The sequence below is a fragment of the Haliaeetus albicilla genome, chromosome 22 (assembly GCF_947461875.1).
Source record: "Haliaeetus albicilla chromosome 22, bHalAlb1.1, whole genome shotgun sequence".
Lineage (NCBI taxonomy): Eukaryota > Metazoa > Chordata > Aves > Accipitriformes > Accipitridae > Haliaeetus > Haliaeetus albicilla.
The window spans coordinates 19,696,838-19,723,862 of NC_091504.1; the positions used below are offsets into that span (position 1 = coordinate 19,696,838).

Below are 27,025 nucleotides of genomic sequence, written 5' to 3' on the forward strand. Positions count from 1 at the left end.
GTGAGGAAGAAATGGAGGCGAGGACATCATGTTAGTTGGATTTTAAAACTGCAGTGATTCCCTCGTATTGGAGAACTCACCCATCATTTCCCAGAGTGCAGGCATCAGTCCAGCAGGTTGCAAGTCCATAGGTTCACTACTTGAGAAAGGATTTCACCCTATGTTATCAGCAGGTACAACCTGAAGCTTTAAACAGTCTGAAAGCCCTTGAGAAGGTGCTTTTGCTTTCTGTGGCCATAGCCAGCTCTACTCCATCAGAGCAGTGATGGCTATATTAAACAGAAACACCAAATTTCCTCCACTGGTACCCAACTGAGCTCATGCAAGGTTTTTTCCTCACTTTTACTGTACCTTATAAAGTCTCAAGACTCCCAGTAGTTTTTTCCATTTTCTCAGAGAAGAGTCTGGCAAAACAGCATATTTTTGGAAATGTCTGGGAGAAGAGGGTGCAGACCAAGACCTCATAGTTGTGCAGCACATCTTGAGACGGACATGAACATCCATTGCCCTCCTTTCTTTGCCCACCCTGCCTAGCCCTCTTCTGCACAGGGTAATTCCCCCTTGTGAAAAACTCCACTCCTGATAACAAGCCTTGGAGAACAGGCAGACATGCAGGCGCCTTTTTCATGTCAATCTAGTTAGAGTTTATTGATTTCCCTTGCCTTCGGCTAATGTACTTTTATTATTATTAATAAATAATCATCATTTTTTTCCATCAGTGGAGCCTGCACCTGGGAGCCTTGGAGGATTCTAGCAAAAGTATTATTAAAACTAAAGATTTCTAAAGGGTTGAACAGCAGCATGGCCGAGTAATCTGACAGAATCTGCAGCTGGGGAGCCAAATATCCCCACCTGAGAATATGTGATAGAGCATCAAATTGACTCCTTCCCTCAGTGCCACCATTTAAAACCGTGGCCTCCTGTTCATGATCACTTCTGCTTTGTTGTCATCCCCCAAGGATGCAGGTGGGTGGCTGCTGGGGAGCTGTCGCCCAGGCATGCGGGCTCTTGCAGGACCCTGCCCTGGCATGGTGCATGACTCAGTACACCTGGAGTGCCAACACTGTTGCTGTGTTCTCCTTCTGGCGGGCTCCCCCTCTGCAATAGCTGGCCAGGCACCCCCCATCCTCCATACTCTGCCTGGCCAGCTGCAGAGCCTGGTCCTCGCTCCTCCCAGGTTACAAAGATCCGGGATCTCTTTCACAATCTAGGCAGAAGGATTACCTGGAGGGGATGGTTTCTGCTAGAGGACTGCATGCATCTGCTCATAAACAGGCAGGACAGCGGGGAAGGAGTCATCACCAAACTCAGAGACGGAGATGGACATCGAGGCACACAGTCCTCTGGACAGTAAGCTGCAAAATAGTGACTGAAGTGATTTCAGGGGCATTTGGGGATTGCCGGTAGAGGATTTGGGGGACAAAGATCAGTAACAGTGTCAGCAATGAAAACACTGTGTTGCTCAAGGAGGTGATTTTAGTGGGGTGGCAGGCAAAGAGAATCAGAGCTGTCACCTGTAAGTAGACCTACTCCCGCCTGCAATCCTGAATTAGCACATTTTCATGCCACCATCGTTACAACTCCTCCTTGGTCAGCCTTGTCTTCCCTGAGGACTTTCTTGCCAGCTGCACTCTGGGCCATGCATTATTGTGGGCTTTCCCTCCTGCGTCCTGCTTCCTCCATTGCATCACCAGTGGTCCAGCTGAGTCCTGTGACCTGGCACGTGACAGCAATCCAGCACGGGTCCTGTCCCTTAATGCTGCCCTTGAAATCACATAGACCACAACATGTCCATAACACAGATTTTCACTGGAAAACAAACACCTTGCCCCAGTGTTGTAGATGAAATAGGAGCTCCAGATTAAGATAATCCATGTTTCAGAATAAAATAGGGTGCTTTATCTGGCAAGAAAAAAAGTACATCTGGTCCAAATAGAAGTAAACAAGACCTCAGAGTCCTTTTCTCTGTGTAAAGCCACTTCCTCAGAAGGTGTGTTCAGGCAATGACAGAAGGGCTATAAAGGGAACCCAAGATGCTCATACTCACACTTTGATTTAGACATGGCCATGCGGAGTTTGCTGCAGTACGTGGGCTGTAGCTTGCTGCTGTATTTGGCAGCAGGGCTGGTCGCTCTTCTTTACTTTCTTACCAGCCTGAAGAAGTCGGTTTGCAGTTTGCCTCCTGGGCCACGACCTCTTCCTCTGATCGGAAACTTGAATGTGGTGGACCTGAAAAAGCCGTTCCAGTCGCTGACAGAGGTAGGGTCTGAGCGAGCAGGCAGGAGGAAAACAGGCAATTCCTGAAGCAAGAAATGCAACTAGGGAAGTGGAGATGTAATTGTGTTTGTGTTGTGTGGAGGGCAGAAATGAGATATTTGGCGTATAGGCAGACTGGCAGAGTGACTTTACCTTCAGAGGTATACACACATACATATATTTATATATATAAACATAATACACACATTCCTTCCTTCATACACACACAAGTGTAGACCCCCACCCCTTGCAGCTCCATATTGTTGGTTTTTTGACCCCCTCAGAGGCTGCAGGTAGAAGACTCGAGTTGGGCCAGCATACTGACAGATCAGGACTATTTGCCATCAAGAGATGTCTCACTGCAGACAGACCTCTCCCACTGAAGGCAGGTAGGAAGGAAGGAAAGAAGGAAGGAAGGAAGGAAGGAAGGAAGGAAGGGTGGGTATCATCCCCTGCAATGCAAAGCTCAACTCTGCCTCCCCAACCCTTGCCCTGCACACACACACTGGCCAGGGTTATTTAAGACTTGATGCATGGCTTTTATATGTCTAGGTAAACAAAGTGCTTTTTCTTATGCAGCTCCATGGATACTTCTATTTCTAAAAGAGAAAAAAAAGACTTAAATAGTGTAAAGCCAGGTGCAATGCTCATTTCAGAAAGTGTCTGCTGTGTTCCCATGGGGAGGCGGGGACAAGCCAATGTGAATTCAGATTTCTTCTGGTTTCTGTAGGTTGAGGTTGAGGTGCTGTGAGTGACCTGTGTGTGCTTACCAGACATCTACGACGGGGGAAACCCAGTCCCCAGTGAACTCCTTCAGCCACCTGAAGAGCTGCAGTGAGGGGGCAGTGCAGACACTGAGATTCTCCAGTTAGACACAGAAGAAAGGGCATCCTGGGCTGCAAAAGTACAGAATTCCTATAACAGTCATGCGGTGTTCATCTGCCTTGATTTATGGTGCAGAGGACTGTGCAGAGCACAGTTTTGATGGGCTTCTGGTTCTGAGCTCCCATCTGATCATATGTATGTTTGAGGCTGCTGGTATGGAAGAAAAACTGATTTTGGCGGTACTGGAGGATTTTATGATACAAATGTCACAGGAAGGCACCAGACTCATTTCCTATAATCTGCCAAGCAGCTTTCTTTAGGCTTTCAGGCCTGCCACATCCAATACTTAAGTTGCTGAGAAAAAACAGGGTTGATGCCAAGAAGTACTAATGCAAAGAAATGACCAAAGGAAGGCTACGAGGCGGCTGTGATTCCCTGCCTCTGGCTCTGCCACACACTCTGTGAGCTGATGGGGATGAAAGAACCAGTGTTAATATTATCTCCCAAGCCGTCAAACCACCGTTTGATGAAAACAAATTCAATTTGTCTGGTGTAATAACAGGAGCTGCTTCTAATCTGAAATTCAATTTTCGGAATGTATCTAATGCATAGCAAATGGTAACCCAGGCACATCGGAAACAAGAAGACATTTGGAGCGGATGGCTTGCAGTGTGTTTAAACGAAGTCTAAAATACCGAGTGAATGATTAGATTGTCAAAGCCACCCTTCTGTGTAACAGATGATTCATATTTAATTTGCTATAAAAGCCTAGAGCTCCTGTGACATTATCTACAAGAAAATGCTTCCTAGTTGGATTCAAGTTTCTGGTGGCCAGCAAATAATTTTGCAATGACTGCAACACTACCCGCCTTGCCATAATTAGAGACAAGTGCTGTCCTGAAAGAAAGAGTTATTGTCTAGCTTTGTTTTTGTAGTGTTTGTGGCTTCAGCCTCAAAGATGTGTGCACGCCTGCTTGCCTCAGGTCAACAGCATTAAAATAAACAGGCCTGCCTGCTACAGCATTTTCTAACCAGCCTCTGAATGGTAGTATCACTACGCTGGCCTGTTACTGCAGAACACCACAGGAATGCAATGGCATTTTATTGACTTCTCTGATAGAAGCAGTGATAGCAGACACCTTGTTGTGCAAACAGGGTGCAAGCAGAGATGCTGGCAGTTGATAGCTGTTGCTCATTAGTTGCATTACAGCAGTGCCTGGAGACTTCAGGCAGGGCTGGGAGGCTCCTTTTGGGCTAGAAACCATCTGGGGTGGCTAGTGCTAGCGTTTGGGTCCAGATCTGGTTTTGAAGGAACATATTTATTCACCTTGACAGCTCTCCAAGATATACGGCAATGTCTTCACTGTATATTTTGGACCCAGGAAAGCTGTAGTACTGGCTGGATATGAAACCATCAAGGATGCCCTTTTAAATCATGCTGAAGAATTTGGAGAGAGGGCAGAAATACCCATATTCAGGAAAATGACACAAGGAAATGGTAAGTGACCTTCTGGTTGGTTAGTTCTTGCAGTTTGTATACGTTCATTATATTCTTACAGCAGAGAGTATCATCCTCTTACAGACTGCTTTTTGTTTATATAACAGTATATCAAGCAGCTTTGGTACCAGTGTGTAAGAAGGCCTTACAAATGTTTATTAACCACAGGTAACATAAGGATGTTACACCTTTATTTTAGGCATAGCATTCAGCCATGGAGAGCTATGGAAAACTATGAGAAGATTCACCTTGTCCACACTGAGAGATTTTGGAATGGGAAAGAGAACCATTGAGATCCGAATCCTGGAGGAAGTAAATTCCCTTATCAAATATTTTGAATCCTATCATGGTGAGTGTTAAGACTTTCATCCAGAGACAGAAAACTTGTCTAGCAGAACAATAAAGATTAATGAAAGTTTAACTCGGAGCAAATGGTATCTCATGGTTAAAGTTCAGCATACGTTGAAGTAGGTTATTAAACCAAGGCCTTAAAACATTGAAACCGCGTTCCTTGCTATGCATTCTGGGTGGTGAATGAGTTTTTTCTTTGGGAGCTCAGGACTACATTTCCATAGGAAACCACATAGAAATAAGCATAATCACACCATCATTTGTTTTCATTGCTTGAAATACAGGGAAACCGTTTGATACGAAGATGATACTCAACAATGCTGTATCCAATGTCATCTGCTCTGTATTGTTTGGAGAGAGGTTTGAATATGATGATCCTGTATTTCTAACTTTGCTGAAGCTGATAAATGAAAACACTAAGCTGTTGGGCTCCCCTATGGTGCTGGTAAGAGCTTGATTTTATGTTTTAGCTTTTAGGTTTTAGGGGGATATCCAGTTGCCCATGTTTGTCCTCTTGGCCTCCCACATCTTGCTTCTTGAGAACAAGAACATTATCAGCCAGCCAGCAGCCTGTACAGAACACATCTGCAGTTCTGTATCCACAATGCACATATTCCCAGGGTCCTGCGCTTAGTCTGTGAAGCTTATTAGTAAAAGAAAAAACCCAAGGTCTTCACAAAAGGAACTACTTTACCCTCTCTGAAGAGCAGAAGCACAATATGTCTTTCATATCAGAGATCGGCCTTGAAATGCCATCTCAAATCTGCCTCCTTCTATTACACCTTCAGCAACTGTCGTAGTTCTGCCTCCCCTAGAACCAGGTTTGACAAACTTCTTTTTCTTTTATTTTGGCCACTGAAACTCAATCTTAGCAAACTAACAGCTGATATAAGCCTGTTCCTTCCTGACCCAAAGCTTCTGCTTTGAACGCCAGTGGAGTTGTCTTTCTGAGCCGCACTGAAGTCTGCAGTTGGCTGTAACTCCAGACCAGCTAAGCCCAAAAAGCACCACCTGAGCACAGGTCAGAGTTACACACCATGTACAGACACTCTCCCAGGACGAGGCACCAGCTAACATCGGGTGTTTGTTTAATTGTCTGGCAGGGCAGCTAGTGGTCTCCTTGAAAATGTGCACAGCTCTCATGGGATGATGGGGGTGAGACCCCTCCTTTCTCCTGACAGCACATATCTCCATATGACATACCGCAACGCTGTGCTCAGTCCAGCTCCTAGAACGGTGTAGTTGGGTTAGCTCAGTGCTGTGCCTAAGCTAATTGGCTTGGAAAGCACCATGTTGACCCAGCAATATTGTCTGTCTGTGGAGGTGGCCAGTTCAACTCCCTTCTGCCATAGGATGTGACACACCCAAGGGCTTTCCCTGGAATAGGTACAATGCTCACTTTCCAATCTTTCACATCTGAGACCCTCTGTCCCACCACCTACACAGCTGGAAGCCCTGAAAGAAGATTAAGTTGATGAGTCTCCCAAAAGTCATGGCAAGGACCCATGCAGAGGTGTAACAGAGAGAACACTATTCCTGCAGCAATTCATAGCTCTTTGGACTGTACAAGAGAATGTGAGGGAATTACAGCCTGAAATGTCAGGGCGTGGGACAAGGGACCAGCAGTGTGATTTGAGATATCAGTATGTGTTCAAAATGCCAATTAACAGTAAGACTTCTCTTGCTCCACAGTTATATAATTTCTACCCATCCCTTGGATTCCTCTCTGGAGCTTCCAAGACCGTGCTACAAAATGTCAGTGAACTGAACGCTTTTCTCCAGAAGCTCTTCCAGGAACACAAAGAAGAGTTTAATGAAAATAACTTAACAGGCTTTGTTGATGCCTTTCTGATGAAGCAACAACAGGTACTTTAAAGCTAAGTCTCAGAGTCTTTCTATTCTCTTAGCTCTGACTTAATATTAGGACTGGGAGTGAGTAGAAACAGAACTGCAGTGAGCAGAATATGTCAAAGCTCGTACTCACAGTGAGCTGTGCAGTACTTGCTCCACAGCTCCACTGAAACTGCTGGTTAAAGGGATCTTGTTGTCAAGATGTCCCATGTGGGGGAAATAAGTTACCATTTATTGGGAGGAGATCATCCCAAACCTTCCTTCAAGAATAGTACAGTGATAAACTTCATTGCAGTAACTAAATTCCAACTAACCTAATATCTAGACCTGGGGATTGCACATATGCTTGGGACCAGCCAAATTCCATACAGCATAGGCCCTAATGCTAAAATACTAAACATTTAGTTTCCTAGAGCATATAAAGTCACAAAAAGCTAAAAATACAGATAAAAATGGTGGCAACGCAGTCACATATTGGTATCACTTGCTGTAGAACTTATGACCATTACCTGTATGTTTTGAAGGAGTCAAAGAAACCCCACACTATGTTCAACAACAGAAACCTGTTGTTTTCAACCCTGGACCTCTTTGCCGCTGGGACTGAGACTACTTCTACAACTGTGCGCTGGGGTCTTCTTCTGATGATGAAATACCCAGAAATTCAGAGTAAGGCTGAGAAGTCCTCTTGTACAATATACTGTTGCATGCTTAAGGCTTTGGTTGTCGAAGGGAGTGGAACTCATTCAGTGTTGTCTAGAGTAATTATTCTGAGTACTCTGAGAGAGATAACAACCGTTGACTTTACAAAGGAATTTTATTCAGCTGGATTGCAATAAACCAGCCCAGCCAAGTGGGAGAGGCTAAGGGCCAGTCTACAGTTACAGTTAAGCTCCCCCATCGTTACTCTCCTGCAGGCTATGGGCTTACGTCACTAAAGGTCTCCTCAGGAGCTGATTCTGATCTGGTTTCTGTTGAAGGCTATGGGGTAACAAAGGTGTGTGATCAGAATCAGGCATGGAGTGTGCTGTAGTGACTCCATTCAAGCTCCCTTGGCTCAACAACAAACCTGAAAAAAACACACCATGCCCTGACTTACCCACTTCTGCTCTTCCCAAACACCCCTCAAAGTTTTTGCTTTTCTTCATCTTGGCCAAACTGGAGGCCATTTCAGTTACAAGATAAGAGAGTTATCAGCTTCTTAATCCTTTCCTCCCTCCAAGGAAAGATTCAGGAAGAAATGGACCGTGTCATTGAACCAGGAGAGCTGCCTAAGTTGGAGGACCGGAAAAAAATGCCTTATACAGATGCAGTGATACATGAAATACAAAGGTTTGCCAATATTGTACCAATGGGTGTATCACGATCAACTCCTACTGATGTGAATTTCCAAGGCTATGTGATTCCTAAGGTGAGCTTTGAGGCTAGCAGCTTACACTGCACAGATTCCTTACAGTTTTATTTAAAGCAGACAGGAAGAAAAATATAAAAATCTAAAGATAGCATGATGTGTGGTTTAATCTATGATGTGATCCTTTGTCTTGGATCCAGGACAGCTATTACAAACATGCGCTGGACTGTGCTCTGTTACAGCTGTTTGAATCCAGAATAACCAGAGAGTTAATTAAATGCCAAATATGGAACCTCTACTTCAGTATCTTTCTTGAAAGATCTGACTCTGTAAGAAGGCAATGTTTTGTGGTCCAAAAGGAGAGCAGCAGCTACTGATAACAGGCAGAGCCACAGTGGGGCAGGGAAACATCCCCCAGTTCTGTCTGCCATGGCTCAATCTTATTTGCCTCTTCACATTAGAAAAAAGAAAGCAGCCTGGATCAACTAGGAAAGTGATCTGCTCTAAACAGCTACTGTGAGTTTCTTTGATCCCTTTTAGGGTACAGAGATCATTCCGCTGCTGACCTCTGCTCTGAATGATGAGTTACACTGGAAAACCCCGGATCAGTTCAACCCTTCCCATTTCCTGGATGCTGATGGGAACTTCATTAGGAGAGAGGCATTTATTCCATTCTCCATAGGTGAGAGGGGTAATGTGTGCACCACCTGGGGCACAGTTCCCACGGATTTTAGGAAAGTATGCAAGTTGGGGACACAGAACATAGGATAAGGGATTTCTGGTAATTTGTCCTGTCGACCATTGCTGTAGGTAACCACTTCTTCCTTGGAAGATCTGGGAGACACTGGTTTACCCATGGTCACTGAATGGTCTCACATACCTACAGGCTTCTGTGTGGTTTGAGACCAAGTCAGTGGCACCTCTAATATACAGAGAGAAGGAAGGAAAAGTTTCCTACCTCAGCAGCCTGCTCTTACAGACTGTACATCCAGTTTAGAAGGTCTCAGACATCAACACTAACAGTGACGGTGCTGATCGTTTACTTCTCTCCTGGTTGTTTTCAGGACGAAGGGCTTGCCTTGGAGAAGGACTGGCCAAAATGGAGCTGTTCCTCTTCTTTGCAGGCTTGCTCCGCAAATTTGTTTTCCAACCTGCTCCTGGAGTGGATAAGTCAGACCTAGATCTCACTGCTGATGTTGGTTTTACCTTGAACCCCATGCCTCACCTGGTCTGTGCTGTGCCCTATGAATGATCAGATGGCATGGAGTTAGAGTAGTGAACACTTCAAGCTTGAAAGCAAGTCTAGTTACAGGGGAAAAAAGCTGTCTGTACCTGAGCTTTAGGGGAATGAAGACACTGGGCACTGCTATTTTTCTCTCATTCATGCAATTCTTTCCAACAGCTCTTGCGGTGTCTGTATAAGGCAAACCCTTCAGACAACCCTGAGTACTGCTCTCAGAACCAGTGTGATTCATTCCTGGAACAGTCCATCAGAGATGCAGTTTTCAGGGCTGTTTGAAAGAATTAAATGGCTTCAAGCCTCCTCTATAGATGTAACCCATTAGAGGCTCTCCCCTGAGAGCCTCCACAGAGAATTTCTCAGCCCAAAGTCCAAGCTTTATAGCAGAGCTGATTATCGATGGCCCAGCTGGAGACAACAGACACTTAATGGATCTGGAAATCTCCCCAGGACGGTTGTTCAGCTGAGCCTCAGACTGAGCTTCCATTGTGCGATACAACCTGCCTTATCTTTATTACAGAGTCCCAGACACGAGGGTGTAACATGGGCTGATGCCAAGAGCCAGGCAAGGGACAGTTATCAGAAAACATCTAAGTGGTTTGGGAAGGGGGTTCATTCCAACTCGCACTAGGCACTTTATGCTGAAGAGCCTATTTATGATGGGGCCAATCTAGCAGCTTTCTGCTTCTGCTAAGAAAGGCATTTCTACCACTCCGTCACCTCTCCTGGCTTCATGCTGGCTCTGGCTCTTGTCTGATCCCTTACTGGGCCATCTTAGATCCCTAAACTGGAAAAAAATGACCAGCTACAGAAAGCGAGGAGTTTCTGAATCGGCGTGGCTAAAGCTGGACACAAGCCCGAGGCAGTGTGAGGGTGATGCAGCCTGGGGCTGGACACCAGGACTGCCATGCTCCCATCAGAGAGCTGAGAGAGGCTCAGCCCTCTTCTCTGCTTGCACCTTAGGAGCTGTAGTTGCTCTCTAGATCCTCTCTACCCTCCACAGAGAGAGAGAAGATCCTTCGGTGGATGATTTAACTGCCATAAGGTCTGAATTGCTCACTCTCTCCATTGCCTGCAGGGTGAACCATCATCCACAGGCTCCTAATTCAAACGTCAGTCTCATGTATCAGGTGTGTTGAGATGAATAGGGACAATATTTTCCATTTGACTGAAAATGGGGCTTCAACTCTTTAGAAAATGTTGCTGTCTGTCTTCAGCTCTACACCAGATACATAGCCCCTGGCATTTCAAGCTGTCTTCCTCTCCAGACATTCCTTGTGTCAGGGATAGGCAGCAAGGTCTCCAGGCAAAGTAACAGATCAGCCTGCACTACTGAGTAAATAACACTGCCACAGGCTCCCATGGAAGGTATATGTGCTCAGTACTCAGCAGGAGCAGGGCCATTGCAATAAGAACGGCAAGGCCAAATTTTGGTACTTGCAAAAAGTGCTTTGGCCACTTATGTAGGAACCGAAGTCAACAAATTCAGAGCTGATAATGCTCACGTTCTGCCAGCAGAGATCCTGCATCACTCTCAAGGCTAATAGGATTTTGAAGGTAGTCACTGTGAAAATAGATGTAAAAACTGGTAATAGAGTCTGGAAGGAGAAGCAGGTTAGACTTTGTTACCAAGTTGCTCACCTGTATGATTAACTTGTCATATGGGGGTCTCTGTAGAAAACTGGTGACACCCCAGGGACTGCAGCTGTCCTAGAGCAGCAGCTGTTTGATTACTACAATTAATGATTTATTTCATGTAGCAGCCATTAAGAGTAGGAACAACTAGCTGTACCCACAAGGCTACACCCACTGAGGCAAGTGTGATATGTATGTGAAATCTGAATGGTGGTGCGGGTACAAGAGAGGAGGCTGCTTCATGTGCTGTGAAACAGGCAAGAAACCACATGTGGGCTAGGGAGCGCTGAGTCACTGAAGATGCTTTTGTGTCGGTTTGGAGGCAGGAAAGGCAGGTTAGGATGAAAAGAAAAAAGGGAGAAACAGAAAGTTCCAGAGACTGAGGGGGCAATTACGGTAAATCTAGAACATAAAACTAAAGTTGCTGTCATCTAAAGCTGATCTGTGCTGCACATGGAAAGGAAGAAAGGAAGAGAATACGAAGGGATGACAAAGTAGAGCAGTCTTTGGCCAAGACACTGACGCTTCACACTAGCTTTAGTTCACGCAAATAAAGGCAACACTCTAATAGTTGTACTGTACCTTGTACTTGTATGGGTATTGCACTTCTACGTGCATTGTACCATGGGTACAGCTCCAGCTTCTGGTTACATCTCAAGGAGTCTGCTTGACAAGCTATGTAATAAGAAAGCCTTCGCTGCTACACTTGCTTACGTTTATTTTGCTGTTGCTCTATTTGCAGTCTAACTACTGCAAGCCTGACCTTATCTCCTACTTAATAAACAAATATTTTACTCTGTTTCTGTTAATCTATCTGGTATTGCAGGATGAAGTTGATTTTGGGTCAAACTGATAAAGTTGGGCTGCACCACCTTTAATACACTCACACTAGAGAGGCGAGCACAGGGATCCCTGGGCAACACGCAGCCAAGACATGTTTAGCAATGCAAAGAGCAAGCAGTACTTATAGCCGCAAACAGCTCAAAGGAAATAATTGAATTTCTAACTCCAGAAAATCACAACTGCTGTCTGAGACAGGACATGGCTCTGGATGGCTCTCTGATGTGGCCTCTTACAGTGATTCCTGCCCTTGCTTAAAAGGAACTCATCACAGTAAAAGCCAGCAGGAGTTATCTGAGGCTGCAGTCCTGGATGCACTGCTGGTCAAGAAGGGGACCGGCAGGGAAGGCACAGAGATTTGGGGGGATTTAAGTTAATTTAAAGGATGCAGGGTTGGTGCTTTACTGGCTGGCTCTCCCCAGGCTGGCTAACCGGCGGCAGAGTGGCTGTGCTTCGGGGTCGGTGGATGATGCCCGTGCTCCACGTCCTCACCAGCACCACCTGGTTCACATGCTGTGGCAGGGGATTGCCACATGGCACGGGGGACCGAGGACAACCCGGCTTCGAGCACCCTGAGGGGCCCGGCTGCCCCAGGAATGCACCCGGAGCGGTGTCAGTGCCTGGCAGGTGTTTTGTGCTCGGCTCTGTGTGCTCGGGCAGGGGAGCACGTAGCAGCGCGGCTCCAGAGCGAAACACGTACCAGACACATTACTGAGACAGGAATTTCTTGTCATCATCGCAAGAGCTTGACTTACCTTTGTCATTTTAATGCATTGCACTCAGAGCCTGGTTTAAAAAAACCCAATATGCTCCCCCCCCCCGGCTTTTCAGAGATAATTTAAGTCTCTTTCTGAAAGGCCTTTTTATGATTTCAGCAGCTCCCAGGGCAAGGATGAAATACCGGGAGAGTGGCAGCAACACGTAACTTTTGCACTGCAGGGTGCTGCCGGCCAAATAAAACCCTGCAGGAATACACATTTTGCACAGGGCGCAGAGCATGTGCCATTGCAAGTTCTCATCGCGGTGCCCGTGTTCTCCATCCTGTGCCAGCCCTGATCCTCCTTGCCTGTCTTTACAGCCCCTCTGCCGCTTTGCTCACTTGAGCAGGCAGGGTTGAGTCATCCTAGGCATGCTCTGGGGGAAACCGTTGCCTCCAGCCCATTTCTTGGAAACTAATTAAAAAAAATGCCAGAAATGTTGCGACACACTTGCTTCTGCTTCTGGGCAGCTGATGTGCTGTAACATCTCCACTCCACGCAGGCAGCTCCAGCGTGCAACCAAGCAGCCGTTTGGTCTGGGACCGTGCTAACCATAGCTATGCCCCAGTTCAGATTAGGTTCACTTCCTTCCCTACCTTCTTTGCATTTGCAAGGCTGAGGACCCATATTTGCTGAATAATGGCCTTTATATGAGCTAACCTTTGTATAAATGTACCTTTAGCCTTGCACTTCCTGATCATATAAGACAGCTCTTTCTTCCCTGGACAATCTTATTCCATTGGCTGTTTATTCCCAATATCCTCCTGAAAACCTCTATTCAACCCGGTAGATCTCAATTTTTTTCTGTACAAGATTTAAACCTTTATGAGGGATGCCAGCTCCAGGTCTTTCGTATCTTTGGCTCAAAATAATGCCATTTTACTGTCTTGTTTCCCTTCTGAAGCCTGCCAGGTCAGCTGGCTTCATTAATTTCATTAACTTCTTCCCTCTATCTCTTAGAAGCTACTCTTGCAAAATGAAGAGTCCTCCCAGAAGTTTCAAATCTAATTTTGTCTTTCCATTCCACTCATGAATCCAGTCATGATCACTTGATCCAAGCTAATTTTCCATGGCTAGCTATTACATGTCCTCTACTTCAGACACAAAGTCTGCAATCACATCCCTTCTGGGCAGTTCAGAGCCGACTTTATGAAGAAGTTTATGGTCTACAACCCCTAGGGATACATGGGCTTTACCATTATTAACAACCTTTGATCTCCACTTGACATCAAGAAAGCTTAAGTCTCCCATAACAATACTATTTTCCCTCTACTAACACAGAGACCTCAAACCCTACCCAAATCTGAATGTGGAGGTTTCTAATAGGATTCAAAAAAACCTTTTTATTTCCCCGTGTCAGTGGAGTGTTTGGAGGGTCATAGTACTGCTAATAAAGGACCTTGAGGTCTCAGGGGGAGGAGGAGGTTATAGAGGAATGCCAAGCACCTTTTCCCATGTATATGTTCTTGCACACACATGCATGGGTTTGTAATTTGAAACTCTCTTTACTTCTGGACAGGCTTTGCAAACTGCTTAGACCACATTCTCTGAGGTGTTTAAAGAGGGTGGAGTATGCAGTATTTATTTAGGTACTCTACAAACCTTAATAAGAATCGAGTGCTTGTAGCAATCGCAGAGAGCAAACAGAAAGCCAGCTGGCAGAAACTGAACAGTGCCACTGCATTTTTATTGCTTCTAACCCCCCCCAAACAGATTATTACTAAAAAAAATGTCTTTTTTAATTTCATTTATCTCTGATCCTGCATTAATTTGTCTGCTGTGTGCAGCGGTATTATTAGCTCTACTCTATTTTTCAACTGGCTATAAAAATTCAGCTTTTAAATTTCCTCCTGGTCCAACTCCTCTTCCGATCATTGGTAACCTGCACTTGGTGGATCTTAGAAGGCAAGATAAATCACTAATGAAGGTAGGACAAAAACTCCCAAACCCAGACCCTCATAGATTTTAAAGCTGCCTGAGATGTATCAATGAAAGCTTTTTGTCTTTTTTTAATTCAAACTAAATTGTAAAGGTGTGAAAATTGCTTTGTAATATTTTTGTGGGCTTCTCCTAGCCAATGTCTGTGTTGATGCGATGTCATTTATGAGCGATGAACCATTAAAAAAAGACCTCTGGGTAATATGGGATTTCTTCATGTAATTGTGATGAGGTACATGAAGTATATAATGCTTGTGGGATTTGAAATATTAATTTGACAGCTCGGACACCCAGAAATCTTTTAAAGCATTAGGACATAACTAACATGAAGTGAAATTGCTTCCCTCTCCTCCGCCCTGGAGAACTGGCAAGGGGAATTCCACAACGCAGTGACCCCAAAACTGCTTCGGAGAAGGGCAGATCCAGATGCCCCACTGCAAAATCCAATTCCCTCTTGATGAATTGGATATGCGTTAAAATCTCGACGGCAGTACAAGCGAGGGATGGAAAAGTTGCGCTTAGGAACCAGAATGAATAGCCCGTAAGCTCTTCTATTAACCTGTAATTAAGACAACTTACCCCACTGACGGTGGTAAACTGTTCTTCGGCGCAAGACGAGGCGGGCACAGCCCGGGGTGTTTATGTCAGGCTGCCGAGCGCTCCCCCCTTGCTTTAGCAGACTGCACCCTCGGGGATCGACGTGCACCGGGGTCAGGGAGAGAGTGAGCAAACAAACAGCAGCGGTTCATGACCAGGCGTCGACACGGCTCCCCTAACGCCGGTGCTCAGCAAACACCGGCGGGTCTCGGGGAGCAGCCGAGCGGTGGGTCAGCCCTGCCGTGGGGTGAGGCTCTCAGCACCTGGTGCTGTTACGGGCGATGTCAGGGCTGGGGTCAGTTTACCCAGTGGGGCTGGGCAGACGATGCTGCAGCCTCCGAACAGCAGTTTGGAATTACCTCCGCATGCTTTCATCAGCTGCTAGGCTATATTTGGTGTTGCCTATGTTTGCCTTTACTTTCGGATTACTCCAGAGGGGTTATCCCTCCATCTCACCCCACAGAGAGCAAAAAAATGGGGATTGCAATTGAGCAGCAGGCACTAGTGTTTTGTTGGCTGGGCACCCTGATGGGGTGCTCCCCTCTCCCCTGCGAAAGCTGACGGTGGACTCGGCGCGAGCTGAGGGTGCCTGCGTACACCCTGTGTTTGCTTAAGCGGCAGATTGGGACTGTGGCTTCCCATCACCTTGCTCGTGCCCAGCCCAAACTCTTCTCGGCTGTCCCCAAGTACGGTTTTCAAGCTGCCGGGGAGCAAGGTGCAGCCACAGTGGTGGAGGTCAGCAGGAGCAGTCAGCTTCCCACGGTCCCCAACACGGTGCCGAGGAGATCCGCAGGCAGGGGCTGGGGGGAGACGACAGTCTCACCCTTGTAAAACACAGGCATGCAGCAGCAGGCACACACACGACGGTCCTTATGGAGCGTGGATTCCTCCGTCAGCCTGCCTCGCTTTGCCACAGACCCCTTTTCTCGGCACAGACGGGTGGGGATGTGTGCACAGCACAGCGGCTCTGGGAGCGCACGTAGGACATGCCAGCGGGACTGTTATGGTCCTGGAGGGATTTTCAGCCCCCTGGGGCACTGTGTTGCCTTTGAAAACTGCCCAGCAAGGCAGAGCTTTGGCAGGGAGCTGCGGAGAATTTGTCCTGGGGTGTATGGCAGTGAAAGAGCCTCTCTGTGTTATGGCAAAGATACACCCAGAACCTTCTTCAGTGCAAAACAAGCATCACTTTGTGTACAAGCGTGGGGACAGCCAGCAGTTCGGGCAGCGTCCTCCTCCTGCTGTGGGTTTCCTTGCTGTGCCCAGCTAAGCTATAGGTACCAAAGCCAGGTCCGAGCAGAAGGGCATGGATTTGCAATTTGTGGTCATCCAGGGCAAACTAAACACCTGGCATGGGGCAAGCAGCTCCTCTGGTCTAGTGGCAGAGATGCAGGAGTGCTTTGGTACGAGAGGAGCATCGTACCAAAGCTTTCCTGTGCGACAGCATCATCATTTACACTGAAATGTCTTCTCTGTTTTCGTCTTTCTCCAGTTTGCCAATTTGTGTTGCCATTTGAGGTCCAGTCTTTAACTCTAGGTGGTTTTTTTTGTTTTTCATTTCCTTTCTCCTTAACAGCAAAACCAGATTAGTAATGCATTGATGGGGGTGGGGGTTCTTTCATGGCAAGATGCCTAAAATTCATACGGATGCCAGCCAGGCATCCATACAAAATGCCTTGCGTTTGACAGTGATGAGCTCCGGGTTACAGGTGCCGTTCTGCAGGTAGCGGCTCTGCAGCCGTTCCCAGCAGGATGCCAGGACGTAATATGTCCTTTCAGAAAGCAACGGGCGTTTACCCTGTGCACGCTCCTTCCCTTCCTGACCATCACAGCTCACCTCTTTTTCAGCTTGCGGAAAAATACGGCCCCATCTTCACCCTCCACTTTGGGTTCCAGAAAGTTGTGGTCCTGACCGGGTACGAAGTTGTGCGGGAGGCGCTTGTGAACTACACAGAGGAGTTTGTAGACAGACCATCCATCCCAATATTTGACCAAATTCAGAACGGAAACGGTACTAGAGAAATGAGCGGGGGCGGGCGGGAGGGACGACACCGTCGCTTAGTGCCAGCCTAACTGTGCATCCCTGGAGCCCGGCTTTTAAACATCCCCCTTGGACCCTTCTGAAGCCAAGCTGACAGAAAACGTTTGGCTTTCCTCGCTTGCACGCAATGCCTCCTGGCTTTTCATTGTTTTTGCTAATGCACTTGCGGCTGATCCATATCCTAAACGTTTGAGGGTGAGGAGTGGGATTTTTAAAGGCACTGTGGTAATTCTGGGGTTAATTTCCATAAGATGTCAAAGAAAGCAGCTCACCGCCACCACTACATTTACAGACCTTCCCCACGGTTTCAGGGGACTTTGGACTAACTGGTTTGGCTGTTTGGAGCTGTAGGGTTTTTCCCTTTCTCCCACTGCCAGGTGCCACAATTTTGGACATCAGCAGTGCCCTGCGCCTTGTCTCCCCACAAAGGCTTTTGGGTGGACCGATGTGAAACAGGTTGAGGCAGAAGCAATAGGCTGAGGCTGGAAGTTCACCTCCACAAACAATCCCATAGTTTTTCCAAGGCAACTCGGTATCCCCGAGTGTTTCAGAGGACTTATTGCCTTGGTTTTCCATCCTCTGCTTCAGCTGAAACTTTAGCTTTGAGCATCCAAAAGGCAGCTTTATATGCTGGTCACAGGCTCAAGTTGGGATTACAATTAGAAATTAAATTAGCCAGCCATAATATCAATAGATTAATTTATCGCTACACAAGGAAAAGGAATTGATGGGGAGAAAAGCATTTTTCAGAGCTAATTTACATATAAAATATCCCTGTGGGAGACTGTCAGTATTGTGCTATAAGTCCTTTCACACTTACCTTCTCAGCCCAAGACTGAGCCACTTAGAGGTGACCCAAAGCTGTAAATTCCCAGGGACTGTTAAGTAACAATGGTCACAAATTTTCCCATGAAACATTTTTTCTTCAGAAAATACCAATTTGTTGACTCCAAAGCTGTTTGCAGGAAAGGAATGATCCAGATAAAATTGCATGAATTAAAGAAAAATTTAAAATGAAGTTTAGAAATCTGTTTTGACATTTTTAGAGCAAGAAGTTTTGCTTTCCAAATTAAAACTACACTGCTTTAAAATAGCGCTTATTCTAGAAAAAGCAAACACATTTAAAAACCTTGCAGCCAAGATGGAGATGTGAAGTGCTGGAGTCCAGGCTTTCGACTGACACAATCTGAGATAGTCTTTGGATTATTGGCACAATATTGTCCTTCACTATTTCCAACACTCTGATGGCATGAAATACCCATCCCTCCTTGGTGGTGTTAGTGATCGTCAAGGCATGAGCTCAGCAGCCTCCACAAAATGATAGTATTTTTGCCACTGCTGAAAGTACAGTGTTGCTGGGAATCTCAATAAAACAGTTCAGCACCGACCAGGGTTGAGGAGACTGAATTGTCCCATCCCACATAGACAAAATATCTTTATGACTGGAATAGGACAAAGGGAGAAGCTTCAAAGATACAAGGTTGTTGCTTGAGGCCTTAGACTTGCAACCAAACAGGGTCAGAAATGTTACATGATTGACTTAGACCAACATCTCTACCCAGCCCTACAGCCAACCCCTACTGGTCTGAAAGCCATACTTGCTTATCTTGCACTCAGGAGAGGGTTGGGGCGAACTGGGTTGGGTGGGACCTTGTTTTTCCCAAACTACAGGCTCAGTGAGACTGGGAGAATGGAACTGAGATGATATGGATGGGGCACACAGAAATGGGAGACCCGTAGTCCCTAAATCCATGGGAAACTGGGCAGCAGAAACACTTGTGGAGATCCCTCCTCATCCAGTCCCCTATTTTGTTTCGTGTGGTGGGGGTCCTCTGTGCATGAGCCCAGCGGCGACGTCTCACGGCCTCCCCAGGTTTGTTCTTCTCTATTGGGGAGCTGTGGAGAACAACTCGGAGATTCACCGTGTCCAGCATGCGCAACCTCGGCATGGGGAAAAAAATGATAGAAGGGAGAATTTTTGAGGAGCTTCACTTCCTTATCGAGATGATCAAATCCTTCAAAGGTGAGCTGGAGACCACCACGGCGTTTTACAGCCTCATACGCGTCACCGCTGCTGCAATGTCGCACTAACATTTCCATCCTCCTCCCATTGCAGGGGAACCTTTTAGCCTAACGTCCTTCAACTGTGCTCCAATCAACATCACCTTCGTCATGCTGTTTGGGGACAGGTTTGACTATAAGGACCCAACATTTCTCACTCTCTTAAGACTCATAGATGAAGTTATGATTCTTCTGGGATCTCCATATTTGAGCGTATGTAACCTGTCCCACAGATTAACTTTTTTTTTTTACATTGGCACATTACATTTGTGAGCCACACTAACCATAGGACTTAGCTCAGCAGTTTTCAAATGTTCAGAACCAGCCATTACACCTAAAATGTGACAGTTCTCCACGTACCACCTTGGTTATCACAAATGTGCTGCCAGATTCCCCTTTGCTACTCTCCATTTGAACCATCCTGCACATCTGTGTGGAGCTAAAATGAGAACTGACCTATGGTTATTTTAGCTCCACAGATATTTTTTTGGCTTCTTCAACATAATTACACCATCTAGGCTTTCTTTGCCTTTGCTGCATTTTCTAAAAAGACACATTCAGTGTTGATATCTAGGTGAGCGAGATTTCACACACTGCATTAAAAATGCTTCCTTGGAGAGTGCCAAGTTTGCTTATCTTCAAACTATTGTAGCCAGTCCTTCATAACTGATGTTGGAAAAAACTAACTAGTCTCATAGTGACCTAAACTGGGTGGTGGCCTGGCACACTGGAGCCCCAGCTGTTGTGAGGCTGACCAGGCTGTTACTGGTAGAGGATCTGTTCCCACAGAACAGCATAAATGCTTAAAATTAGGTAGCACCAAATAAAGGCTCAAAGGTTGCAAAGCCCTCGTTTATGAAAATCTGCCCGGGAAGTCCCTGGAATGCTAAGATACTACTACTACAAGACAAAACGCAACTGAACTGTCATGCCTTCAGAAGAAGCTGTTTCAGCATGCTGATATTCCTGCAGACTTAATGCTTCTCTTTTTTAATTCCTCATTAGTATTTCAACTTCTACCCATTCCTTGGATTTCTTTTCAAAACCCACAAGATTATGCTTGGGAAAATAGAAGATGTACGTGTCATTTTAAGGCAATACATGAAGGCAAGCAGGGAGGATATAAATGAGAACAGCGTGAGGAGCTACATTGATGCACTGATATTCAAGCAACAAGAGGTATTTGACTGCTTAGTTCTGTTGACTGTTTGCAATGTCTCCTTTGGATTTTCTAGCTAAAACAGTGGCTGAGTCTTGATTTCAGCCATTGCATGTAAACCTATTGGAAATCCATGCTGTTATTCTGGTGGTATTGAAATCAGATGCCAGTCTCTTAGAGTTGGTGTTATTTACTGCACGGATTTTTCTATCAAAATTAAGATATGAAAGTCACTGTCTCAGTCCACTCCTGAAACAGCAGCACTAATAATGTGAGATCAACTCCTTGTTCCTAGTAGAAAATGCATGAATTCACATGAAAGCTGACTCTGCCTTTCTTTTTATGACAACAAATCAATTAATCATCTACACTGTTGCTCCAAGATGAATGATACACTTAAAGTACTTGAATGATAAATCATCAGTACAAGTCCTAGCCCTGCCCTGCATCTTGCTTTAGTAGAGACTCAGCAGTTTCACACATCAGTTGATTTTGTTCAACACAAAATATTTGGGCTCTGAGTTTTTTCTTCTTTCCAACTGGATCTGGGCCAACCTTAGGCACTAAGTATTCTACCCAGCTACGTGGAGGAAGGATCAGTGCAGTCCTAAAGCCCAGCAGAAATGGCCTGAAAGGTCATTTTGAACATTGCTGGAGATTCAAACCTGCCCTTGGGCAGGAGGAGTTCCTCGCAGCTAGGCTTAGCTGAATCTTCTGTACAGGGGAGAGAACAGGCTCTTTCCAAACCTGTGAGGCTGAGTCCGTGAACAGCACTTGGCCCTGGGCTTCAGCCTGCTTCTGGGTGGAGGTCGATGCTGAACCAAAACTCCACTCCAAACCTTCCGTCTTTGGCGCTCCCATCTTTGGCGAATGCTGTGCATTCAAGATCAGGTCTATTTTATCACCCGGTTCACAAACACAAGATCATAGTCAACAGCGTTGTAGGCTATGCAGTATTTCCCTAGCTTGCTGCATATGAAGACTGATGGTTTTAAGACCTTTCTTACCGCTTGTGTTTTTCAAGGAGAAAAACAAGAAAGACAGCCTCTTCCATGATGACAACTTAATAGCATCTATACTTGACCTGGTCATGGCAGGAACAGAGACCATAGCCACAACGCTCCAGTGGGCCATCCTGCTGATGATGAAATACCCAGAGATTCAAAGTGAGCTCCTTTTACCTACTCCCAGTCTGTGGCATGGCTGATATGGGGAGGGGAGAGGCCTGGCCTCAGATCCACAGAAGCTCTTTTGCCTGAAGAGCTGAATCCCATCTCTTTGTTGTTATGAACTCCTGATGTAATTAGATGCTGATCAAAGTCACAACAAAATAGTCCCTTTGCCTTGCTAGGAGAGAGGATGAGTGGAGATTAAGGTATGATGTCGGGGAAACAACGCATCCATGTGCCTGAACTAGAAATAGAGGGGGGAAACCCAGGCCGTTGTTTTAAGAATCCTCTCCCTCCAGACCCTGGAAAAATATGTTTTTCCCAAAACCGAATCTGAGGAGGGAGTTGGCTTCCTTGCTGGGGCACATCCCCTTTGTTTGTTCCTTCCAGAAAAGGTGCAGGAGGAGATTGGGAGAACCGTCCAAGCTGGAAACTGGGCCACGTATGAAGATAGGAAGAACATGCCATTTACAAATGCGGTGCTACATGAAGTGCAGAGGTTTATCACCCTCCTGCCCCACGTTCCCCGCTGCACTGCTGTTGACACCCACTTCAGGGGCTACTTCCTTCCCAAGGTAGGTAACTGCTCCATCTCAGGAACACGTCACCCTCCTCATTTTTGCTAGTGCCATTAAAGACTAGTTTCTTTAAAGGGAATTATAGGACTGAAGCCCAAAGAAGCATCCAAAATCACCCCTAGAAGAGTTTCTTCCTCTCCAGTGACTATGCTGAGTCCAGAGAGACTGGTGTTGTAGGACTTAATTCAGTACTTCTAATGCCAAGGAGTTCCTCGCTCCACGAGTGACTCTGATTTACCTCCTTCATGCCATCTGCACAGTGAAGTATCTGCCAGGGAATTTACAGGATCTGACCCTCTGCTTGAGGTTTTCACAGCACCTCGTGGGGTTTGGCTTCAATCCTTGGCACTGCTGTGAAAATCTCACTGCCTTCTCTCTCTACTGGCTAATGCGATAAAACCCTCAGGGTCTCCACCTATCCCAGGTGGAGAAAATCTCCTGGGACACTGAAGTCTGTGTCACAAAATGAACTAAAACAGAGCACTTTTGCTTCTTTTATGCCTTCATGTACTTTTCTTCCAGGGTATAATTGTAATCCCATCACTCACCTCAGTGCTGCTGGATAAGACGCAATGGGAGACACCACATCAGTTCAACCCCAACCATTTCCTTGATGCCGAAGGGAATTTTGTAAAGAGAGAGGCTTTCCTGCCCTTCTCCACAGGTAACTAAAGGGCTGATCTGCACAGAGATGAGGCTATGGCAGACCATTTTATTACCATATACACAAATGGGGTCTTCATGGCTAAGTACTGCCTTTAACTCGGTCAATAAGCAATGGAGTCAATGATTCTGCATGCAGGCAAATGGCTCTCAGAGCACACCTCTGCCATGATGGTTCCCAAAGGTTCAACAAGAGAGAAGACAGAGAGATATATTGCATCCAAAAGAAGGTGGAAAAATGCCTGAAAGCTGTCAGGAGTAGGTGGATAATCAGACAGGACCGGTGGGGCTGCCAGCGCAGCTATGCATGGGGTTTCAGGAGCTCTCCTGGAAGTGAGGGTACAACCCAGGGACCCTCAAGTCCTGTCTTGAGGCAAGGCTCACGTGTGAGTGGGTCTGATGGACAAGGCCTCATCCACTGCCCACCAGAGCCAAGGAAGAGAGTCCCAATAAGCCTTGCACCTTGGCTGGGTATTACAGCCAGCAGAGACCCAATATAGGACAGAGTACACCAAACTGTATCGCTCTCACTGTGAAATCTTAAATCCAAGGCCCTGGATTGTTCCCAGAAGTCACCTTGGACTGTGATTGTTCCAGGGGCACGTTTGAGAGCTGCCAAGGATTTCCAGCACGACCTGTTCTTTTAGAGGAAGAAGCACAGCCCTGTGGTTGGGGGAGGTGATAGGACACTTGGCATCCTGACACTACCTCCAACTGTCGTTTTGGTCAAGTCACAAAGTTCTTCTTTTATTTTTTTAATCTCAACTTCACCTGCAAAATACAATTAACGTTCTCTCCCTGGAGGCTTATAAACCGCCCCCCCGCCCCGGGACTTAAACTGAGCTAATGGTAGGAACAGTTGTTAGATATCAGAAACTCTCCCCTGAGCCATCCTAAAAGAAGAAATATCATTTCCACAGTGCCTTCCTGACAGCCATAAATGCTTCCAAAGGTTGCTTATTTCCAGAAATGCTTGCCCCCAGCCCATGCCCTCCATGGCTGCAGCAGCGTGCATTACAAGAGGGCACAGCTGGATGGAGTAGTCTTGCTGGGATTTTAACAAATCCCAACGCTGCAGGAGCCCGTAAGTGCTATAAAGGGAGATTTCCTGCAGAATCCTACAAATCCTACCATGTAACCTTACACCTTCCAGCTGTTCCTCTGAAAGGATGGCTTGAAGGGATTCCAGAACGTGCTCCAGCCACAGACCCTCAACAGTGACTTTGGTTGTTAAGAAGCCAGTTCTCGCTGTCCACCGAGTGCTTCAACTGTACAGGGACCACCGTGCAAGGGCTGGGAATCTAGCACAAAGAAGGGGTAGGAAAGAAGAAACACAGTCTTTTCTAAAAGTGGGATGTTAGGAAAAATTCCACAGGAAAAGTGAGTTTCAAACCATTCCACTTTGGGAGGAGGTAGCATTTTTCTATCAGGCTGCTTTTCAAAGAGAAAGGGTTAAAGATGCTGAGAGAGTTGGAAGAGCTAAGGAGAGGAGAGAGTACCTCATAAATGCATAATAACCCTGTAACATGGCTGTGACTTGCTGCTGCAGGTAGCTGTGTGACAAGAGAGACCAGGCAGGCACACCGTGCCAGTGGGACTGGGACAGCTACCTTTAGCAACACAGTCTCCTCTACTCCAAAATGCTCTGGTGCCTTTCAAGGTTTCACTCCTGCTTCCATCACAACATCTCAGATGCTAACATGTCCATGGCAAACATTCTAGTTTGGTCTTTCCATCAAGTAAACACACTGCTTTCATCTGCAGGGCGAAGGAACTGCATTGGAGAAAGCCTGGCCAAGATGGAGCTGTTTGTCTTCTTTGTGGGGTTGCTTCAGACATTTACTTTTCAACCCCAGCCAGGAGTTTCAGAGTCTGACTTGGACCTTACCGTCCCCCAGACGACCTTCACGTTAAGGCCTCAGCCTCAGGCAACCTGTGCTGTCCTGCGTGAATAACCACAGCCCTGCTGAAGAGCAACCCAACAAGTGGGGAACCTGCTTAGACCCAACTTAGCTATGCTAGGACTCACCATTCCCCCATCCTGGCACATCACCCTCTTTCACATCCCCTTCCCACTGTCTCCATCCACTCCCACTCCACTGCTCTCCGCTGCTACATCTGCCCCATAGGTTGCTGACCCCCTCTTTGCTCCCATGCTGTGAGGAGGTGTGTATGATCAATTAGAAACCATGATGGTGGTTGACAAACACACACTTCTTCTCAAAACAGACTGTGCATGGAGCTGATGGAAGGACCACGGAGATGGTCTGGTGAAGGGAATGTAGCCCATGAGTAGTAGGTATGTCACCCAGGCTCCCATGGCAAAGCAGTGAGGTTCATAACATCACAGAAATCTGCCCAAATCCTGAGGAAAGACACACTGCTCTTTGCTGGAAGCCACAGAAATACACTGTGGGTCACACACTTGAACCATCCGTAGGTACCTCCTGAACCTTTCCAAGCTCACTAAAAATCCATAGCTTCTAGCAAAATCCTACCAGGCTAGGCAGCCAAGTCAAACACAGAATGAAAAAACCAGATCGATTCATGTGATTTGAGGACAAAATTATTTCTGCCTTGGAACAGTGTCCTGAAAGATGCCCCAGAATCTGCAAACCTATTTAGATAAGCAAGTGCTGCTACCATCAAGTTCAACACTGCTTCACAGTCTGAATGAAAACAAAATCTACATTTCTAAGTTTGCAGTCTAAATCATAAGGCCACTTGAGATTTGTACCAGCAACCAGTCATAAAAGGCTAACCATACAGAAAAATAAACTAGACCTATTTCTAGTTTCATGCATCTCTGTCTTTCCTGATGTTGTTAAATAGGAGCAAACACTGTTCCTCTCTTCAGACCTCCTGGTTAATGTTAAGAGCCAACATCAACAGTCAATCTGGTATTTGGGATGGTCTGGCCATTGGAACCAGCCATGCAATTTCCCTGCAAATGACGTCTAATTTCACAGTGCTTGTATTGCACACACGTACACAAGGAGAATTGGGATCAGGGATTAGACAAGACCCAGTTTTGGTTGTTTTCCTTTCCGCTGAAGCTTTGTCTGGCTGTTGTCCCTGTCTGTAGCACTCTTACCTGCCATCATATTCCACAATCTTATTCCAGTTGATGTATAGCTCAGGCGATTTTTCATTCATTTATCTGCCTGTGAATTGCCACTTCTCCTTATGCATTTTCTTACCATGTACTTTATTGTATCATTTGTTTCCCTCTTCATGGGAGCCCAATAAAGTTTTAATCCCATGCCTTCATTATATTTCATATGCCTGCCACCCAACTTTGCATTACACAGAAATGCAAATGCAACGAAAGGTTGATCCTGAGACCAGGGTGACACTGAGTATTATAATTTTACTTGTATCTCACAGGTGAGACGTTCTGCATACCCCTATCCTAGTAAAGAACAGCTCAACAGGAGACCCTCCATATCTGCAGAGTGGTTTCTCCAGGGCAATGAGCTTTCCCTTTGTGCTCAGCTATGGGGATAATCCTGGGGATAGCCTTGGTTTTCACTTTTATGTCTTCAACTCCTGCTTGCAGAGGCTGAATGAAAGGTTGCCACCACAGCTTCACTGATGCTGGTGCTGTCCCTCTGCTTAGTGCCTTGGACCCTGAGCCTCTCCCCTCTTGCCTTCCCAAAGTGTCACCTGCTGGCAATGTCACTCTTGAGGAGCGGTGGCAGCAGGATGGGGTCTTCTTCAGGGAAGGCAGGGAGAGACAGGTAAAGCGACTGAGGAGCAAGCCACGTATCGACTCAATGAAGGAAATCTTGGCCTTTCTGAAATAAGAAAAAGACTTGCCTTTGGCTTCAGAGAGGCTAGGACTTTTCCTGCTCTAGTCCCCTCCAAAAGTAATATGAAATCAAAAGACAAGAAATCAAAACAATCTAGTGCTCCGGGGGACAAAACTGGGCTGGGTTCAAATCTGCACGAATTTACTGGTGGAACCTCAGACCTGACCCCTTGCCATGGGCTCTCGGGTTCTTGGCTCTGAAGCAGAGAGATGGATGCCTTCCTATATGGCATAGCAGCCTTCAGATCCTGCTCTTTTTGGACATCACCTTCTGCGTTGGCACTCCCCGGCAGGCAGAGCATTGCCTGCAGCAGTGCTGGCCGCGTACAGAGATTCAGCAGACCGCGCAATACCCGTGCCTCAACAAAAGCCATGAGCTACCAGGTGCAAACATCCAAAGAAAACAGGT

At 46.3% G+C, this 27,025-nt stretch overlaps 2 protein-coding genes and 1 long non-coding RNA gene across 3 annotated transcripts; 2 read left to right on the forward strand and 1 right to left on the reverse strand.

Annotated features, from left to right (window-relative positions):
• Positions 1–1,876: 1,876 nt before the first annotated feature.
• On the reverse strand, positions 1,877–16,183 carry LOC138690543 (uncharacterized). The gene is made up of 3 exons (XR_011329341.1): positions 15,120–16,183; positions 9,088–9,371; positions 1,877–2,300 (listed from the first exon to the last, which is right to left on the reverse strand). It is a non-coding gene; the product is annotated as an uncharacterized lncRNA (long non-coding RNA).
• LOC104314132 (cytochrome P450 2K4) lies at positions 2,062–11,793 on the forward strand. Its single transcript, XM_009913458.2, has 9 exons — positions 2,062–2,259; positions 4,417–4,579; positions 4,779–4,928; positions 5,215–5,375; positions 6,623–6,796; positions 7,306–7,447; positions 8,002–8,189; positions 8,670–8,811; positions 9,194–11,793. The coding sequence occupies exons 1-9, from the start codon at positions 2,062–2,064 to the stop codon at positions 9,379–9,381; spliced, it is 1,506 nt and encodes a 501-aa protein (XP_009911760.2). The 3' UTR covers positions 9,382–11,793.
• Positions 13,807–26,067, forward strand: LOC104314130 (cytochrome P450 2W1). Its single transcript, XM_009913456.2, has 9 exons — positions 13,807–14,529; positions 16,983–17,145; positions 19,049–19,198; positions 19,292–19,449; positions 20,242–20,415; positions 21,420–21,561; positions 21,955–22,139; positions 22,665–22,806; positions 24,570–26,067. Exons 1-9 carry the CDS (start codon positions 14,332–14,334, stop codon positions 24,758–24,760), a joined length of 1,503 nt encoding a protein of 500 aa, XP_009911758.2. The 5' UTR covers positions 13,807–14,331; the 3' UTR covers positions 24,761–26,067.
• The last annotated feature ends 958 nt before the right edge of the window (positions 26,068–27,025 follow it).